The sequence below is a fragment of the Physella acuta genome, unplaced genomic scaffold (assembly GCF_028476545.2).
Source record: "Physella acuta isolate Inbredline_101_S28 unplaced genomic scaffold, ASM2847654v3 ptg000366l, whole genome shotgun sequence".
Lineage (NCBI taxonomy): Eukaryota > Metazoa > Mollusca > Gastropoda > Physidae > Physella > Physella acuta.
In genome coordinates this window covers 479,381-499,968 of record NW_026731885.1, presented here as the reverse complement: position 1 = coordinate 499,968, position 20,588 = coordinate 479,381, and the positions used below count along the sequence as shown (strand labels likewise).

Sequence of the window (20,588 nt, the reverse complement as noted above, 5' to 3'; positions counted from 1 at the left end):
GTGGTGTGGGGGGGGGGTGGTGTGTGGGGTGGGGGTGTGTGTGGGGGGGGGGGGGTGGGGGGTGGTGTGTGGGGGGTGGGGGGGTGGTGTGTGGGGGGGGGGGTGGGTTGGTTTCAGTGTTTCTTTCAGACTTTTTCCTCCCCGGAGAGGGGTGGGGGTACTTGAAATTTTCGGGGGCGGGGGTAGAATTTTCTGGGAGGGGGCGGACACTGGAAAAAGTATATAATTATATTTCGTTGAATGGGACGGTAGACATGTTTTTTTTTGGGGGGGTGGGGGGTGGGGGCCGGTGTGTGGAGGGGGTGGTGTGTGGGGGTGAGGGGTGGGGGTGGGGGTGGTGTGTGGTGGGGGGTGGGGGGTGGTGTGTGGGGGTGGGGTGGGGGTGGTGTGTGGGGGGGTGGGTTGGTTTTAGTTTAGAGAAAAGAGACAGCACTATCAGCCTAGCGCCCGTTGTACCCTTCCTCAACGGGCCATTTTTCTCGTCTATAATAATAGTTTCGCTGTCTGTGTATGTATCTATCTATCTGACAAGAACGCTCTGTCTGACAAGAACGCTCTAGAGAAAACATAAGAAAAAATTCTATCTGACAAGAACGCTCTAGAGAAAAGACAAGCAATTTAAAAACATGCACAGTAATTCGAAAAACGAAGTATGACGTCGACACATTTAGCGCACAGAGTAGAAAATAATCTCACAGTAATATAATGACGTCATTGATTCTGGCGTAAATGGCGTAAATATTGAATAAAGAGGAAATGTTGTCTAATCTAAGTGGTTTGCGTGAAGAGTTTCTTGCATACAATTCTTCGGGTAGGGGCGAAGCCCCACCCCCCGCGTAAGAACGTCTGAGCCCCCCCCCCCTCCCCAACTCAAAAGAAATTTCTTCATCGATACTCTATAATAAAATTACCGCCTAATTAATGTGTCTAATCTAAAAAGTGATTTTCTTGCAATTTCTTTAATGCAATTCTTCGGGTAGTGGCTAAGCGCGACACCAGTGTTTCTTTCAGACTTTTTCCTCCCCGGAGAGGGGTGAGGGTACTTGAAATTTTCGGGGGCGGGGGTTAGAATTTTCGGGGAGGGGGCGGACACTGGAAAAAGTATATAATTATATTTCGTTGAATGGGACGGTAGACATGTTTTTTTAGGGGGGGGGGTGTTGGGGGGTGGGGGGTGGTTGGTGGGTGGGGGGGGGGGGGGGGTGGGGGGGGGTGGTGTGTGTGTGGGGGGGGGGGTGGTGTGTGTGGGGGGGGGGGTGGTGTGTGGGGGGGGTGGTGTGTGGGGGGGGGGGTGGGGTGGTTTTCGTTTAGACTTTTTCCTCCCGGAGAGGGGGTGGGGGTACTTGAAATTTTCGGTGGCGGGGGTAGAATTTTCGGAGAGGGGGCGGACACTGGAAAAAGTATATAATTATATTTCGTTGAATGGGACGGTAGACATGTTTTTTTGGGGGGTGGGGGTGGGTGGGTGGGGGTGGGTGGGTGGGGGGTGGTGGGGGTGGGGGTGGGTGGGGGGGTGGGGGTGGGTGGGGGTGGTTGGTGTGTGGGGGGTGGGGGTGGTGTGTGAGGGGGTGGGGGTGGGTGGTGTGTGGGGGGTGGAGGTGGGGGTTGGGGGTGGGGGGTGGGGGTGGGGGGTGGTGTGTGTGGGGGGGGGGGGTGGGGGTGGGGGTGTGTGTGGGGGGGGGGTGGGATGGTTTTAGTTTAGAGAAAAGAGACAGCACTATCAGCCTAGCGCCCGTTGTACCCTTCCTCAACGGGCCATTTATCTAGTCTATACTAATAGTTTTCGCTGTCTGTGTATCTGACAAGAACGCTCTGTCTGACAAGAACGCTCTAGAGAAAACACAAGCAAAAATAAAAACATGCACAGTAATTCGAAAAACGAAATATGACGTCGACACATTTAGCGTAGAGTAGAACATAATCTCAAACCAGAGAGTGCACACAGTAATATGACGTCATTGATTATCGCGTAAACATTGAAAAAAAGGAAATGTTGTCTAATCTAAATGGTTTGCGTGAAGAGTTTCTTGCATACAATTCTTCGGGTAGGGGGCGAAGCCCCACCCCCCGCGTAAGAACGTCTGAGCCCCCCCCCCCCCTCCCCAACTCAAAAGAAATTTCTTCATCGATACTCTATAATAAAATTACCGCCTAATTAATGTGTCTAATCTAAAAAGTGGTTTTTCTTGCAATGGGACGGTAGACATGTTTTTTTTGGGGGGGGGGGGGGGGGGGGGGGTGGAGGGGTGGGGGGGGGGGTGTGTGTGTGGGGGGGGGGTGGTGTGGGGGGGTGGGGGGGGTGGTGTGTGGGGGTGGGTTGGTTTTCAGTGTTTCTTTCAGACTTTTTCCTCCCCGGAGAGGGGTGGGGGGTACTTGAAATTTTCGGGGGCGGGGGTATAATTTTCTGGGAGGGGGCGGACACTGGAAAAATAGTATATAATTATATTTCGTTGAATGGGACGGTAGACATGATTTTTTTGGGAGTGGGGGGTGGGAGGTGGGGGGTGGCGGGGGGGTGGTGGGGGGGGGTGGGGGGGTGGTGTGGGGGGGGGGGGGGTGGGGGGGTGTGTGTGGGGGTGGGGGTGGGTGGTGTGTGGAGGTGTGTGTGTGGGGGTGGGGGGGTGGGGTGGGGTGTTTCCTCATCGATACTCTATAATAAAATTACCACCTAATTAATGTGTCTAATCTAAAAAGTGGTTTTCTCGCAATTTCTTTAATGCAATTCTTCGCGTAGTGGCTAAGCGCGACACCAGGGTTTCTTTCAGACTTTTTCCTCCCCGGAGAGGGGCAGGGGGTGGTACTTGAGGGTTTTCGGGGGCGGGGGGTAGAATTTTCGGGAAGGGGGCGGACACTGGAAAAAAGTATATAATTATATTTCGTTGAATGGGACGGTAGACATGTTTTTTTTGGGGGTGGGGGGTGGGTGGGTGGGGGTGGGTGGGGGGAGGTGTGGGGGGTGGTGGGGTGGGGGTGGGGTGGTGGTGGGTGTGTGGGGGGGTGGAGGTGTGTGTGGGGGTGGGGGGTGGGGTGGGGGTGGTGTGTGTGGGGTGGGGGGGGGTGGGGGTGTGTGGGGTGGGGGGTGGGATGGTTTTAGTTTAGAGAAAAGAGACAGCACTATCAGCCTAGCGCCCCGTTGTACCCTTCCTCAACGGGCCATTTATCTAGTAAAACATATTTCCACTAAATATGACAAATTTAAATCGTATTAACAGAATTGGTATGTCTTTGCGCATTTTTCTGTTCGCACATTTTCTAGTTGCGCATTTTTCTGTTTGCGCATTCCCCGTTGCGCATTTTTCTGGAGGTTACAGCCGATGGTGACTCCGATTTTGCGTCAGTGTCTGTATGTACATGATAACCACCTCTGATGTTTTACATAATGCTAATTTTGTATTTCGGATCGGTTTTCTTAGCTATGTTAGTCTAGCATCATATGCAACAGAATTTTTTAAGTATGCTTTGCGAATATATCAGTTTTTCAAGGATGCTTAGCTGCTGTATCAAAGTTTCAAATAATTTTTGCTAATGTGTAATAGTGTCCAAGCTTGCTATACTAATACATCTACGTTTCATAGCAAGCTTTGATAATACATCAGTTTCCAAACATGTTTTGCTAATACAAGTAGATTTATATTAAAACTTCCATCCCTGTTGTGCTAATTTATCAAACATCCAGAGGCGTAGCGAGGGAGGGGGGGTGCATATTTCCCCGGGCGCCGACCTTAGGTGTTGGAAAAACCAATTGAAAGTTTGAGGGGGGTGCAAATTGAAAATTGAAAGGTTGTTCCCGAGGGGGGCGCCAAATTGAAAGTTTGTCCCCGGGCGCCGGGAAGGGTCTCTACGCCTCTGCAAACATTTTAAACAGATTTGACAGCACTAGTTCTACAACAAAGGTCATCTGACCAGAGTGTAAGACAAAAGCTAGTATGATACAACTTACACAATACCAATTATTTGGGTAAAATATATAGGTTAAATGTCGTCCGAAATCAACTACGTGAAAGGTTAAGTTTTTGAAAAATAATCAACAGACATCTCTATTATAATAGAAACGTTAAAGTGAATTTGTTTTTGTTTAGATATGTAACATCATTTTTACAGTTTTTATCTATTTAACAAATGCATTAGTTATGCTAGTTAAATAGTTACACAAATAAATAGGTACACAAACAATTTGTTGTCGAGTCAAATTGTCAAGTTTAACAAATCAGAGGAACTAGTTCATGCATTGCATTTAAACGATACAGGCGTAATTAAGTATTTAGATTCTATTTTAGAATCAAACTACTAGCTAGGATATGTAGTTCTTGTTTAGATATTGAATGATTGAAATAATAAATGACATAATTAATTATCGATTGTTATTATACAGAACACATACGTAGAGTTCGAAATTGTCACTTTTTTTTACATAACATATATTCTCATATAATTAAATAACATAAAAAATGCAACATAAAAGTAACAAGAAAACATAGCAGGATAAATTATTTCCAGAATTATTGGATCCAGTTGAATTTCCACCGGAAATGGTTACTTTCACTTTCACTTCAATGCTCGCCCTTGCATTGTCCGTCGAAATAGACCGCAAATAGATTTCTTGACCGTCTTTGTACGTCTTGGAAGCGTCGAAAGGTTCCCACCAAGAGTCACTGACTCTCTGTTGGATCAGTAGGTCTGGGAACTCGACATTTGCTGCTATCTTATTGCCTGATTGTCTGGGAAGTTCATTAGCATAATTAATGATTTGTTGTACAAATTAATTTTAAATGTCTCGATGATGTCAGGAATGTACTTTACGAATGGAATTACAAATTATTTGAATTAAAAAATTCTTTTCGGAGTAAATCGTATTGATATTTTAAACGTTTTTAATCAGACACTGTTTTGTTATTATAAATCTGAATTTTATTCCAGAGAAGTAACAGACGATACGCTTGAGCCAAGTTGTCAAGTTACACACTTGATATATATGTCACATTTTGCTGCAAGTAATAGGCCTACACTTAATAGGGGAGGGAGTGGCCGAGACTGTTGACCAAAAGGCTTGTGTTCGAATCCGGTTGATGACAATAGAACGATACTGAGTCCACCCAGCTCTGAAGGGTACCAAACTCACGTTAGGGAAAGTAAAGACGGCTGGGCATATTTCGAGGTCACAGAAACAGGCGAACTCTACTTGCGAAAATGGACCGTCAGGTTCGAAAGGGGAACTTTTATTTTATCACACTTAATACATATGACTCATTTTACCCTAGGTAAGTACCAGACTTTTCACCCATAGGTACAAAAGTAACACACTTATTTATAAACTAACATTGATCTAGTTAACTAACAGCTTTACTTACTGACTAATATTGACCTGGTTGAGTAACGGATTTTCTTATTGAATCACATATACTTGTTCAATAACAGATTAACTTACTGACCCACATTGTTAATAAGAAACATCATTTGACTCCCCCCCCCCCTATCCTACGTCCCAGACAAACTGTGACTCACCTGGCCCCGGGGGGTGGCACCCTGTACTCCACCTTCAACTTATCCAAAATGGCCATGTCACTCCGGCCCACACCACGTGCGAACCTCGACCAATCACGTTTCATCTCCTGCTCCCTGACCCCCTTCTCCTTGCCCTCCCAGGGTGCCTTGTGCCAGGCCCGTTCTGCTATGGCCAGCAGACGTGGGAAGACCATGTACTCAAACTGGGCGGGGGTTCGTACGGTCTCAGACCACAGCTGACCCTGGAGGCCTGGAAACATTTCAGGAAACAAATTAAAAAATTTCAAGAAACAAATAAAAAAATTTCAGGAAACAAATAAAAACATTTCAGGAAACAAATAAAAAAATTTCAAGAAACAAATAAAAAAATTTCAGGAAACAAATAAAAACATTTCAGGAAACAAATAAAAAAATTTCAAGAAACAAATAAAAAAATTTCAGGAAACAAATAAAAAATTTCAGGAAACAAATTTTTAAAAAAATTCAGGAAACAAATTTTTAAAAAATCAGGAAACAAATAAAAAAATTTCAGGAAACAAATAATAAAATTTCAGGAAACAAATAAAAAAAATTCAAGAAACAAATTTAAAAAATTGAGGAAACAAATAAAAAATTTCAGGAAACAAATAAAAAATTTCAGGACACAAATAAAAAAATTTCAGGAAACAAATAAAAAAATGTCAGGAAACAAATAAAAAAATTGTTTATTATGTTGATTGCACTGAACTTTGACTATTTGTAACTGACACCATACACGTATTGATTAAAACTTTAACAACAGCTGGCAGAAAATTGTTAATATTAATTTGCATACACGGCGTAGTTATCAAGTAGAAAAATAAAGAAATTGGAAGCAGTGGCGTCGCTAGGTCGGGTGACACCAGGTTCGGTAACGCAGGGTGTGACCCCCTCCCCCCTACTTTCCTATCCACCGGAGAGTACATGTATGATAGAATAAAATAGTGTCACCCCTATCCAATTCACTAACGAATACATGTATGATAGAATAAAATATAGTCAGTTAAGTATCACCCTCATCCCGGTAGTGTCATCCTGTTTCTAATGATTAAAAAGCTATCATACCAACAGGACAATGCAATTATTTTCTCATTAAAACTAGACTTATGACGTTCCACCCCTTCAGCCTAATGTTTCAAGTGCCCCTCCCCCCCCCCCCCTCTCCGGATGAAACTTTGATGTCTGAATAAAACTTATATTCGTATAAGTAGGTCTTAAGTAATTAAAAAGCAAATTTTGCAAAAAAAAAAAAATTTAAAAAAATACATAAATAAATAAAATAAAATAAAACCGCAATAATTAAACAAATTACCTAGAATATTTTCGGGCTTTAGCAAAGGGGGACAACCAGATTTATCTTCACCACAAATATCACTTAGAGAGATTGGCTCCCCTGAACGCTGAATATCGGCGTTGAGGTAATAATCATCGGGCATAAAGGAGAAAGTCTTGTAGGCGTCAGTGTAGCGGGTGCCCCAGTAGAGGCCCCTCTCCTCGGGGCTGGGCTCCTGGGGGTGGTCCAGGTAGGTGTGGGTCACAGGTGAGAACACGACCTGGGGACACAAAGTATCAGAGAGTGAGAAAAATTCAAGGTGTTTTGATTAATTAATTAATTAGATTAATTAATTTATTGGCTTGATAATTAATTAACTGTATTAAAAGTTTAGGAAACAGACCTTGTATCCAGCGTTGGCTAAGTTGTAGGCCCGTGACCCCGCCCCCCACTCCCAGACGTTCTGCCAGGCCTGGGCTATGATTTCCTTATTGGGCAGGTCAGTTCTGTGACGAATCAAGGGAAACAACCGAAATAATTAAAATATAAAATACTTTCAGTGCAATGTTTCTTTCTGGAAATACCCCCCCCCCCCCCCCCCCGGAGAAAAAAGTCTGGAAGAAACACTGTTTCAGTGTATGTACTAGTTGTAAGTACCAGTGCTAAGTAAGCGGACGCAGGGATCATAGATTATGTGTCTTTGACATAGCTATTACACCAACGTCTCGCCTCTAGGTCTGCGTCAGTAGACTGTTGTTTGGTTAAAAAGCAGAAAAACAGAAAAGTCGATCCCAGTCGAGTTGTGTCATATTGTGACATATTGCTATACCAAGTTTTCTTGGCATATTGCTATACAATGTTTTCTTGGCATATTGCTATACCATGTTTGTGCGACATACTGCTATACCATGTTTTCTTGTGATGTCTTTTGTCCTGTTTATCTTAAACTTTAAACATAAGCAAGTTAAGTCATCTCTAGCCCGCTCCATGAACTGCCAGTCACCAAGAATCTGATGTAGAAGGGGGCCCCACCTGTTCCAGGGGACAGAGGCGTGGTCCATGAGCCCATCCTCCCACGCCCCCAGCGTCACATCCTTGGTGATCCCAGCCACGCGCCGAGTGAACTCCCACTTCAGGTTGACGTCTGCTCTCAACAGTGACGCGCATGCGCTGGAATTTAACCAAGCACCTAGCGGGAAACAAAAAAAAATGTTCAAAACATTGGGTTTTTTTTTATTCGTCTCAAAATACAATGTAACGTCATGAATAAATTCCCTTTGCACTACAGCAAAATTAGACATAAGAGTAGTGTCTTAGAACGGCATAGAGTACACAAATGAGATTATTGTGAACCACTAGAGTGTCATTACACACCATCTCTAGCACAACCACCCACAGCAAATCACAACACAATTTAGTTAGTCTATCACGAAACCGTGATATTTTTTTTAAGTTAAGGAAATTAATTTAGAGAAATTATTAACTCATTAATAAAACCTCTCTAAATAACATTTTTTGAATATTTTGGAACTAAGAATTTAGACAATATAGCGTGGTGTCATGCAGCATTACCACGTATAATCTCTTATATCATCTAACACAACTCAACTTAATAGTTTATGTCCAGTCCATAAAAGACCTAAACTTAATTAGACGAATTTCAATGCCCACTAATTGTTTCATTAAACAAAGAGTTAGTCGTGAGAGATTGCAGTGGCGCACCCCCAGCCCCCGCCTCGCGACTTCTCTGAGAGATTGGAATGAGCAATGAGTACCCTGTCACCAAAATTTGTGAGCACCAACAACGTCATGACGTCAAGATTACTCACCTTTCGCCACCTCGTCCCCGCCGAAATGAAAAACTTTTAACGGCTGAATGTCGATGTGAAGCTTCTTGACTTGCATGAACACCTCGTTGATAAAACTGGATCAAAGGTTAAAGGTGAAGGTTGTTTACTATTTGCGAATAACATTTTTAGATAGCTGATGTGTTCTTTAAAAGGACACAAAATAAGAAAATAAATAAAAACATTTGTACAACCCAATTTATCTTCATACGACTATGGTAAACCTAATATATGTACCATTAAAACTATTAGTTTGTTATTAGTATAATTAAATGGCGTTAATATTTTGTCATATAGGGCTACGCTGTAATTTCTCGCCGTGTTAGTTGAATTAATATTATTGTATTCAGTACTCTTTATAAAAAAAATAACGATAACCACCTTGTTATTAACGCACTTTTAAAAAAAAAAATGGCATAATTGGTAACTGTACATAGATTTACAATGAGAAATTCCAATTCCTCAATGAATATTGTTTTATAGAATTCGAGCTCTGTTAAAATGTTCTGAGGTCAGGAAGGGTTGACCTTTGACCCGACCACGTACTTGTAGGTGCTCTCAATGCACGGGTTGATGGCGTTGTCGGTGTAGGTCTGTACAGAGATGTAGTGGGAGGTATCGCTCTCATCCTGCAGGTCATAGAGTCTGGCATTGGCGATATCACCTGGGGGTTAAAGACAGGTGGGACTTCAGTTATGGCGTGTTAGCGTTAGTGTTAAGACAGGTAAGGGGAGAGGAACGTACGTGGACGCGTAATTCTGTTGCAGTTTAAATAAAACTAAAATAAAAAAAAATTTACCAAGCGCCTCAAGTTTCTGCTTCCGGTTCCGCATGGCGATGATGGCGGCATGGGCGTGTCCAGGCATGTCGAATTCTGGGATCACTTCAATATGGCGCTCTTTAGCGAATCGTAGGATTTCTCTGTACTGGTAGTTAAACAATTATACTACAATCACAAGTCAATTAAATGGTTTAAATTTTTTTAGCAATTTATGAGACAACAACGTAATATATTTACCTCAGTACAGAGATATTTACATCAGTAATGAAGGGATATTTACTTCAGGAATGAGATATTTACCTCAGTAATAAGATATTTACCTCAGTAATGAAGTGATATTTACTTCAGGAATGAGATATTTACCTAAGTAGTGAGATATTTACCTCAGTAATGAAGAGATATTTACCTCAGGAATGAAGAGATATTTACCTCAGAAATGAAGAGATATTAACCTCAGTAATGATACATTTACCTCAGTAATGAAGATAGATTTACCTCAGTAATGTAGAGATAGTTGCCTCAGTAATGTAGAGATATTTACCTCAGTAATGAAGAGATATTTACCTCTGTAATGATATATTTACCTCAGTAATGGAGATATATTTACCTCAGTAATGAGATATTTACCTCTGTAGTGTTGTAGTAACCACTACCGCTGTTGTCAGTGCCCGACCCTGACCCCAAGGTCGACATGACACAAGTTTTCTCCTCAAGGTCATGACATCTTCGAGATCCAATCTGATTGGACAAAGCGATTGGAAGGTTACACGGAAGGTTACATAACCTTGGACGGTCACCAACAGATCAGACAATACAAGTGTCGAGAACATTAAGTCATCCTTTAAGATGCACCCCCCCCCCTCCCCGGAGAAAAAAGTCTGGTAGAAACGCTGCATCCTAAGTAAAATAAAATAATTATGTTCCATGGTACAATGGGGTGACGTGGTCCAAGCGGTAGAGCGGTAGACTGCTAACTCAAAGTCCTTGAGTTCAAATCCGGGCTCAAGAGAGTAGATCGCTAGGTCTAAAGAGTGTTCATTATTTTTTTTAATCGTACATAGCACTTAAGTGATAAAGATGATTTTTTTTTTACTTTTAGCGTCCAATGCTTATAAAAAAAAAACAACTCTTATTTGGCTTTTTCAATTTCCAGAATTTCTAGCGTCGTAACATAGAACATTGCTAAGGCGTGTGTCAGTCATTTGGTCCCATATTTTGTACCTCGTGGTAGCTACACGATACTGACGTCATAGAAACAGGTAAACACTACTTCCTCTGTTTAGATGTATATCCAACACACACATTTACTAACACGTAACAAGTCTGGCAGCGTACCTGAGTGAGCTCGTCCAGTTCTGGAATCTCCAGACGCCAGCCCTCGTCATCGCTCAGATGGAAGTGGAGCTTGTTCATCTTGTAGATGGCCATGACCTCCAAAAGTTTCAGCACGCTTGATTTGGGCTGGTACATGAAAAACATTTTTTTTGTAAAGATTTTGGCTGGCACAAGGGAAACAATTTTTGTAAAGATTTTGACTATTTGCAACGTTAGACGTTTTTGTCTTTATGTTTTTGGCATACCACTTACAGACAAACTACACCCCCAAATATCCTGAATCCACCCAGGGCTGATGGGTACCTGACTCATGTTAGGGACACAAAGGCGGTGGTGTATAATGTCGACCACACTGTACCACTGCATGCCGAGTTCATTGAAGCTAATTAACACAATATTTTCTGTCTCATGTATCTTGGGCACGAACGGGAAAAGTTGATGATGATGATGAAACACCTCTTCTCACACAGTCTCATCACATACACATCCCCTTCAATGCCACTTCCCGTATGTTCCATTCCCCATAGATACCACTTCTCTTATATACTACCACTCTCCACACTTTAAAAAATGTAAGTGTAAACTTGTTTCAATCTGTCACTAAAGTTGACCGTGAAAAAAAAAAGTTTACCAAAAAATTTCGGCCCACGTCGACGTGCATCCCCCTGTAGGGGAACCTGGGCCAGTCCGTGATGTCACACAGTGGGATCGCCCCTGGAGTCGCTGACTTGTAGGCCAGTTGGAAGACGGTCATTGCTGCAAGGTGGAGTTAGGTCATGTTAGGGTTATAGCTGCAAGGTGGTTAGGTCATGTTAGGGTCATAGCAGCAAGGTGGAGTTAGGTCATGTTAGGGTCATAGCTGCAAGGTGGAGTTAGGTCATGTTAGGGTCATTGCTACAAGGTGGAGTTAGGTCATGTTAGGGTCATTGCTACAAGGTGGAGTTAGGTCATGTTAGGGTCATTGCTACAAGGTGGAGTTAGGTCATGTTAGGGTCATTGCTACAAGGTGGAGTTAGGTCATGTTAGGGTCATTGCTACAAGGTGGAGTTAGGTCATGTTAGGGTCATTGCTACAAGGTTGAGTTAGGTCATGTTAGGGTCATTGCTACAAGGTGGAGTTAGGTCATGTTAGGGTCATTGCTACAAGGTGGAGTTAGGTCATGTTAGGGTCATTGCTACAAGGTGGAGTTAGGTCATGTTAGGGTCATTGCTACAAGGTTGAGTTAGGTCATGTTAGGGTCATAGCTACAAGGTGGAGTTAGGTCATGTTAGGGTCATAGCTGCAAGGTGTAGTTAGGTCATGTTAGGGCTATAGCTGCAATGTGGAGTTAGGTCATGTTAGGGTTATAGCTGCAAGGTAGTTAGGTCATGTTAGGGTTATAGCTGCAAGGTGGAGTTAGGTCATGTTAGGGTTGTAGCTGCAAGGTGGAGTTAGGTCATGTTAGGGTTGTAGCTGCAAGGTAGTTAGGTCATGTTAGGGTTGTAGCTGCAAGGTAGTTAGGTCATGTTAGGGTGATAGCTGCAAGGTGGAGTTAGGTCATGTTAGGGTCATAGCTGCAAGGTGAAGTTAGGTCATGTTAGGGTCATAGCTGCAAGGTGGATTAGGTCATGTTAGGGTTATAGCTGCAAGGTGGATTAGGTCATGTTAGGGTCATAGCTGCAAGGTGGAGTTAGGTCATGTTAGGGTCATAGCTGCAAGGTTGAGTTATACAGGTAAAGTTAGGGTTTTAGTTGTACCAACTTTTGTTAGGTAATGCTAGGGTTAAGACTGCACAGGGAGGGGGGTGATTGCGGGGAGGGGGATTGAGGGACTATGCTACCATCTCCCTCCTGAGATCTGCCTATAAAAAATAGATGTGTAAGAGAATGCGTTTTGTTGTTAGTTCAAAGCCAGCAGATTCTAAATCTCTGATGTTGATAAATGTATATAGAATCGGGTTTTTATAAGATTTTTTCATTGTTTTAAAAACTTTTTAAGCAATGCATAGAGCAAAGTCAAGTGCTCTGTCAGGTGCTCAGTGTTGCTTTGGACATAACTCTGGACAAAACAGTGGGCAGAGCAGTGGGCAGAGCAGTAGACAGAGCAGTGGGCAGAGCAGTAGACAGAGCAGTGGGCAGAGCAGTGGTCAAACCACAAGCAGCCATGCACAGAGCCATGACTCAGCTTTAAAATCACCTGCATAAAAAGCGCCGTCTGCAGTCCTGGCGGTCGCTATGACGCCATCAGTGCCGACCTTGACATGGTAACCTTCAGTACTGTTCTCCCCGCCCGTGAAGTTGCCCAGCTTAAAGTGGATGTACCTGGTATCTGGTGTAGTGGCGGACAGTGTGAGGGTCACCGTGAAAAACTTCTCCATCAGACCTGTGTGTGGAGGGACAGTACGTGTCTTAATGATGCTCACACTCACATGTGGTGCAGTACCACACTAACTCACCGTCCCGTTTATTATTTCTATGTCAACATTTGTTTGTTTAAGTTGCATGTAAATCGTGAGGACCTCATTGGACCTATAGTCTGTGTGTAAATATCTTCTTCTCACACACACTCACACACGCACACACACTCACATATATATAGGCCTATATGTATATATATATATATATATATATATATATATATATATATATATATATATATATATATATATATATATATATATATATATATCTGCGTGTGTGTGTATAGTCTTTAGACAATGTATATTTTTCTCTACATACACACACACGCACTCATATATATATATATATATATATATATATATATATATATATATATATATATATATATATATATATATATATATACACTTGTATAATTCGCGTTGCAGTCTATTCACACAGCAAGTGCTGTCACACTAAAGTAAATAAACTATTTAAAAGATACATAGATCAATACATTAAATAAATTAAAACTAATTTGCTCTATTATGAAATTCTGTAGTAGGGACCAATGAAAGAAGAAACCCACCCTTAAAGACGGACGCCACTTCATTCAACTCTGGGGTGTCGTATACGACGGTGACCGGGGCGTCTAGCAGGTTGAAATACTTGGCACCAGACGCTACTGTCTCGCTTTTGTAGCTGACCACAGGTGGGAGGACCATCGCCGTTTCCTGGAAACTCACGCTTCGGTCAACATTCCGGTCATAACGGATACCTGACAACAGAAGAACAGTTTCAGACTTGATGGTACCTCGGTGTAGGTGAAGTGGAGTTTATCTGTTTGTTTTGTGATTCAAGACACAAAATAGATTGTGTGATTAATGTAAAGCTCATCCGTTTTTACTTACATTGATTTGATTCAATAGACAGTCACCAGTCATAAATAAAGTAGACCTTACGCAAAGTCACAAAAATGGACATTACGCAAAGTCACAAAAATAGACATTACGCAAAGTCACAAAAATAGACATTTAGCAAAGTCACAAACATTGATATAGGCCTACTTCAAAGTTTAACAACGATTCTATTAATTATTATTTAGTTATTTCATTAAACAGCGACCAAAGTGCGTAAAATGAACGTGTGCCGCACCAAATGTGACCCTATGAAGTGACGTCACTATGACATGTGACATATGAACCCATAACGACCTTTGCTACTCGTCTTTACCTGGGGTCCAAGGATCAAAGAGATCGTTCTCAAACCGCTTCCACTGTTCCATTTTGGTGAAGGGGGTCACGTAGTCCAGACCCTCCCCCACGGTGCTGACAATATCCCGGGCCGCCATCCCTGGGGCTGAGACGTACGTCCGAGGAAACATCTCGTAGCGCGAGACACACCAGTTGGAGATTCTAGGGAAGGTGAGAACAGGTGAGGTCAGTTCAAAGGTGAGTACAGTATTAGAACACGTGCAACGGTAGTAAATCTAGGAGTTTACAGGTGAGTACTGTATTACAGCACAGGCAAAAGTAATAAAACTAGGAGGTGATATCAGTTTAGGGGTGAATACTATATCACACCTCGCGTAAAGGTAATAAATATAGGAGGTGAGATCAGGATTTAGGTGAGAGCCCTATCATAGCCTGAGAAACGGTTGTAGATAAGTGTGAGGTTTAATGTGAGCAGGGTGTAGTGTGGTCCAATGGTAGCGACCATCAACACAATCGCTAATGGCCTGAGTTTTATAGCTGCTGGGTCCAGTTAAATGAACGCGTGTATTCTTTCTTGATGTTTCGTACAGGCTAAAATTGCGCGCGGTTATTTACTCAATACAGCTAAATTGCGTAGGAAAGGGGGAGGGGAAGTAGGGGCTGTAGAGGGAGGGGGCATACCCGCTCTGGGTACCAAAATGTGTTTTTACACTATAACAACGGCCACAGAAAAATGTTGCTAAAATGTCAACGTATAGAGGGTTTTCAAAGATATCCATGAGTAAAATGTAGATTTTTTGACGAGTAGGTTGTTGGTATTTTAAAACAGTGCGTGTCGAGTTCTTCTAGCTGTCTGCTTTATCTTCAACCCTACTCGTTTTAATTCAGTAAAGTTTTAGGATTATTATACGTTACATACTCTACGTTTCCTAATATAGATAGATACATGTGAGTGTATGAATGTAGGTACATGTTAGGGTATGAATGTAGATACACGTGAGGGTATGAATGAAAGCGTTACTTGAAGTTGAGTTCAATCTCCTGCCATCTGTCAAGTCCAGCAAAGTCCCGTGTTGGACCAACACTGTACAGGTAGCCAGCCACGTGACTGATAGACATCTTCACTGTGTGGTCGATGTAGTCTCGTCCGTCCAGCAGATCATCAGGCTCGATGGTCTACAATCAATCGATAAATCAATGAATCAATAAATCAATCAATCATTCAATCAATCAATCAATCAATCAATCAATCAATCAATCAATCAATCAATCAATCAATCAATCAATCAATCAATCAATCAATCAATCAATCAATCAATCAACCAATCAATCAATCAATCAATCAATCAACTAAGGTGATTTAGTGAATCTAACGACGTAGGCGGATCAAGAGGTGGCTATATAGTGCTAGAACGCCTCCACCCGCCCCCCCCCCCCCCGACACACCCACATTAAACAAATTTGGGAAAGTAAATTGGGAAAAGCATATAAAGTCTTTAATATAGTAACCAATTTTCCTAGATTTCATAAACATTAAGTTCATAACTTTATGTCTAGTTAAATAGTTTTGGGTATCTTTGGAAGAGATACGGAAGCTCAACCGCCTCCATTATATATAAATATATATATATATATATATATATATATATATATATATATATATATATATATATATATATATATATATATATATATATAGCTCCTTTTAATATTTCAACTGAATAAATCATTACAGAAAAGAAACGGGGTTTAATGATTCCTAGTAATTAACCGCTAATTAACTCTAGTAACCTTATTACCTAGCATTTCGTCCAAACATTACATAAACGAAATTCAATACTATTTCAAATTATTACTAAATGAAAGCAATCGAGCCCCCTCCCCCCTCTAGCTTATGCCCCTTACTAGACACTATCTAAAGACAAAACCGCCCCTAAGCCGTCTCCACCACCCATGTTGTTTATCTTCTGTCACGTGATCTTACATTGACGTTAGGGAAGTAGATTCTCCAGTTGCCCCCTGGGATACTGAGGTTACCGTTGTTGGTGAAGGTCAACTTGACCTGGTAGAATTCCTCACCGTATTTCTTGTAGTTATCGACTACCGTGAACTTGACCGTCAGGTTTTGGCTGATGTAGTCGATAACTGGTTGGTTGACAACAGCGGCAGGTTGATCTGAAATCAGGGGACGTAAAACCTTTAATCAGGCACATAAATGGTGGCCTCTGGGGAGTCACGTGATATATAGATACGAGCCGGCCCGCGGCATAACATACGCCGCTATCTAGTTGTTGTTTTTTCTACTTTTCAGTAATTCAAAATTTGTGAATTCTACGGTACCAACGCTGACACTGAAAATATTTCTTTAAAACACTGTAAGTAGCACGTTAAGGACCATAACCCTCCCTTCCTTCCTCCCCTTCCTCCTTCCCCCCCCCCCCCCCCCCCCCTATGTTTAAAATCGTTTCAAACTAAATTATCTGCCCCTAATAGTCGTCACTAAACCCGGCTCTGTTTGTTAACATTTAGAGTGAACACAGCTCACTAAGACCATGTAGGGGTGGGGGTGGTAGGGAGCGCGTTTACAGCTCGTTTTCTAGCGTCTCCCAGAAGAGAATTATATATATAGATATTCAATGTTTAGCATAAAAAAAACAATTGCTGGCACTAAATTTTTCGTTTGAAAAGGGGCATCCATATCTGCACTCCAATGAGTACTATTTGTAAAATACGTTTTAAAGTACGTTACATTTATCGTATTATTGTCTTTGAAAATTGTAATTCTTCAATAAATATCACAGCACTAAAACATACTTAGCATAAACCTAACCCTAGTCAGAATTTTGGTCGTACTCTTAACCTTAGCATGTATGGTTTATAACAATACCGTTTGACTAATATATAAAAATAGTAGAGATGACATTAAAAGTACCAAAGGCTATAGTTTTCAGACAATTACACTACAACCCCTCAATGGAGATTGTTTTTATTCTACTGTATACACCCAGAGTAAATAAAATCTCACTGAAGTAGAGAGTGACCGTCCTACTGAATCTTGAGCCATCTGATGACCTAGGTGAAGAAGAAAACAAAATCATGTATTAAAAAAAAATGAATGCAACTAACAAAACCATTATTGTTGGTTAACTACCAAGTTCAGAAACATCGATGTATTTAAATTGTGTCCGTTTATTCTTGTGGGGGTAAAAATAATATTCGTATCATATCTTGGTAATAAATTTTGTGTTAGCTATAAGCTAAAATAATTTATTTTTTTTTTTTTTTCTTGTGTATTAAAGTTGTCGACTGGGTTCTCAACATGGAACATGAACAAATTAGTTAAATAAAGTGTTTACTTTTTTTTTAAGTTTAATACATTCATTGTAATGAAGTGCTGCCATACTTACACAGTTCTGAGCCAGATTATCGGATTATCTTCAGACACCCGAACAACCGTGCCGCTGGCGTCTGCCCACGTCTGTCCAGCGTTGTGGCTGTACTGGACACTCAAGCCAGGAAACAGTGGAGTGGTCAGCAGCATGCCGTTTGATATTCTGGAACCAAGTAGCCAATTGTCATTTTTTTTAATTTAACGATTGGATGGATTAAATTACGGTAATTTTCAACACATTTTTGTTGGATTCTTCAATAGAAATAAAATAATACAAGTGTATAAGAACATAATATAATATTTAAAGATGTTAAATTAAGCCAGTTTGAACAATAAAAAAAAACAGCTACATCATCTCTACACCAATCCCACATCAGCAGCGTCAACTAAAGACACGTCTCCTTCCACTTTTGTCTTACCTCCCCCCGGGGGGTGGGAGCTTGTACATGACCCCATCAGCCTCCAGTTTCCTCAGGACACGGTGACCTACTCCCCGGACAAAAGACTGCCAGTCCTCGTCCAACTTCCGGTCCCGCTCCTCCCCCCTGGGCAAGTCTTCCCAGGGTGCCTTGTGCCACGCCCTCTCCGCCATTGCTAAAATACATTTTGACTTAGTATCAGAAGTGACTTTTTCCAAGTTAAGTAAATAAATCTACAAATTGCACGAGAAAAATTAATTAAATATATTTACCCAGGAGACGTGGAAACAATCGATCGTGTAAATCTTCTTCAGTCCTGGTCGTCTCGCTAAACAAGGCGGCTTCCATACCTGCGGACCAGGTTCGAAACCAGATTAAACACAACCTATATTTTGACTGAGTGGGTTGTTACATATTAACCAAAGTTCCTTAACGTGTTGAAAAAAGAGTTGTTGGTTGAAAATTTACCAGCTATATTGGCCTCAACCATCAAGGGAGGGCAGTCAGTATTTGCTGCTCCACAGAGTTCTTCTTCCTTGACCGGTTGCCCTGACCTCTGCATTAGAATGTTGTCATAGAAACGTACGGCGTTGTAGGAGAAAGCCTTTTTAATATCTGAAAACATATATATATATATATATATATATATATATATATATATATATATATATATATATATATATATATATATATATATATATATATATATAACTTGAGATAAATGTATATTACCATAGATTTAATACCCAGGTACCTAAAGAAATTTAAGATTTCGTTGGTTAAAATTAGCCATTTTTCTTTTTAAAAAAAACGCTTCAAATGAGTAAGGAATTTAGAAATAGCATCAAAATATTTTTTGTGTTGATTTCACTATTGAACAGTTTCCTACTTTAATAGGAACGGTATATATCAGGAGCAATTTTATTGTACACAAATGACCAACTTATTGCGGTATCATCACTCCCCCCCCTCGTCCACACCCACTGTCGTCTGCTCATACCTGTATACCGTGTGGCCCAGTAGTAGCCCCTTTCCTCTGGGTCGGGCTCGTAGGGGTGGTCAAAGTACAGGTGAGAGGCGTGGGCCATGACTACCTGGGGAACAGAAATCACGTGTCACACGTGTGCTCGATGCCAGCGTGTAGTGTGTAATATCTACACAGATCGCCAACACCAACGATGGACACAGTGTGTTGTGTTTTTAAAAGATGTGCCAAGCCTCCCTCGGCTAAGAATAAAACGTAATCAAATATGTCTAATGATGTAAGATGTTGACTAGACTCACCTTGTAACCCCTGTTGGCCAGGGTGTTGGTCCACCCCCACCCCCACCCCCAGACGTTGACTCACCTTGTACCCCCTATTGGCCAGTGTGTAGGTCCGAGCTATCGTCCCCCACTCCCAGACGTTGTCTCACCTTATACCCCCTGTTGGCCAGTGTGTAGGTCCGAGCTATCGTCCCCCACTCCCAGACCTTGTCTCACCTTGTACCCCCTGTTGGCCAGTGTGTAGGTCCGAGCTATCGTCCCCCACTCCCAGACCTTGTCTCACCTTGTACCCCCTGTTGGCCAGTGTGTAGGTCCGAGCTATCGTCCCCCACCCCAGACCTTGACTCACCTTATACCCCCTGTTGGCCAGTGTGTAGGTCCATCCACCCCTCACCCCCACCCCCAGAAGTTGACTCACCTTGTATCCCCTGTTGGCCAGGGTGTTGGTCCACCCCCACCCCCACCCCCAGACGTTGACTCACCTTGTACCCCCTGTTGGCCAGGGTGTAGGTCCACCCCCACCCCCCAGACGTTGACTCACTTTGTATCCCCTGTAGGCCAGGGTGTCAGTCCGACCCCACCCCCACCCCCAGACTCACCTTGTACCCCCTGTTGGCCAGGGTGTAGGTCCACCCCCCCCCCGGACGTTGACTCACCTTGTACCCCCTGTTGGCCAGGGTGTAGGTCCACCCCCACCCCCCAGACGTTGACTCACCTTGTATCCCCTGTTGGCCAGGGTGTCAGTCCGACCCCACCCCCACCCCCAGACTCACCTTGTACCCCCTGTTGGCCAGGGTGTAGGTCCGAGCTATGGTCCCCCACCCCCACAAGTTGTCTCACCTTGTACCCCCTGTTGGCCAGGGTGTAGGTCCACCCCCCCAGACGTTGACTCACCTTGTACCCCCTGTTGGCCAGGGTGTAGGTCCGAGCTATGGTCCCCCACCCCCACAAGTTGACTCACCTTGTATCCCCTGTTGGCCAGGGTGTAGGTCCACCCCCCCACACCCCCACCCCAAACGTTGACTCACCTTATACCCCCTGTTGGCCAGGGTGTAGGTTCGAGCTATCGTCCCCCACTCCCAGACGTTGTCCCAAGCGTAGGCGTAGACGTTAGAGACGTTGGCGCTTGACCTGGGGAGTCACGTCAAGTATAATAATTTATAA

General features: G+C 42.6%; 1 protein-coding gene across 2 annotated transcripts in view; it reads right to left on the bottom strand.

Annotated features, from left to right (window-relative positions):
• Nucleotides 1-4,010: 4,010 nt before the first annotated feature.
• Nucleotides 4,011-20,588, bottom strand: part of LOC131941590 (uncharacterized) — a 37,637-nt gene continuing 21,059 nt past the window's right edge. The window contains exons 12-35 of one of the 2 annotated variants that reach the window (XM_059300907.1): nucleotides 20,510-20,555; nucleotides 19,641-19,697; nucleotides 19,159-19,252; nucleotides 18,627-18,773; nucleotides 18,431-18,508; nucleotides 18,159-18,333; nucleotides 17,756-17,902; nucleotides 17,374-17,420; nucleotides 16,333-16,523; nucleotides 15,370-15,524; nucleotides 14,368-14,549; nucleotides 13,724-13,912; nucleotides 12,932-13,117; nucleotides 11,388-11,512; nucleotides 10,757-10,882; nucleotides 10,049-10,159; nucleotides 9,440-9,566; nucleotides 9,187-9,304; nucleotides 8,623-8,717; nucleotides 7,826-7,982; nucleotides 7,197-7,299; nucleotides 6,833-7,073; nucleotides 5,503-5,752; nucleotides 4,011-4,718 (exon numbers count right to left, since the gene is read on the bottom strand). In XM_059300907.1, the coding sequence (XP_059156890.1) occupies nucleotides 4,433-4,718; nucleotides 5,503-5,752; nucleotides 6,833-7,073; nucleotides 7,197-7,299; nucleotides 7,826-7,982; nucleotides 8,623-8,717; nucleotides 9,187-9,304; nucleotides 9,440-9,566; nucleotides 10,049-10,159; nucleotides 10,757-10,882; nucleotides 11,388-11,512; nucleotides 12,932-13,117; nucleotides 13,724-13,912; nucleotides 14,368-14,549; nucleotides 15,370-15,524; nucleotides 16,333-16,523; nucleotides 17,374-17,420; nucleotides 17,756-17,902; nucleotides 18,159-18,333; nucleotides 18,431-18,508; nucleotides 18,627-18,773; nucleotides 19,159-19,252; nucleotides 19,641-19,697; nucleotides 20,510-20,555 (3,433 nt within the window). In that variant the 3' untranslated portion in view covers nucleotides 4,011-4,432. Of the gene's footprint in view, nucleotides 4,719-5,502; nucleotides 5,753-6,832; nucleotides 7,074-7,196; nucleotides 7,300-7,825; nucleotides 7,983-8,622; nucleotides 8,718-9,186; nucleotides 9,305-9,439; nucleotides 9,567-10,048; nucleotides 10,160-10,756; nucleotides 10,883-11,387; nucleotides 11,513-12,931; nucleotides 13,118-13,723; nucleotides 13,913-14,367; nucleotides 14,550-15,369; nucleotides 15,525-16,332; nucleotides 16,524-17,373; nucleotides 17,421-17,755; nucleotides 17,903-18,158; nucleotides 18,334-18,430; nucleotides 18,509-18,626; nucleotides 18,774-19,158; nucleotides 19,253-19,640; nucleotides 19,698-20,452; nucleotides 20,556-20,588 lie in introns of both variants that reach the window. The other variant, XM_059300906.1, reaches the window with a different exon arrangement.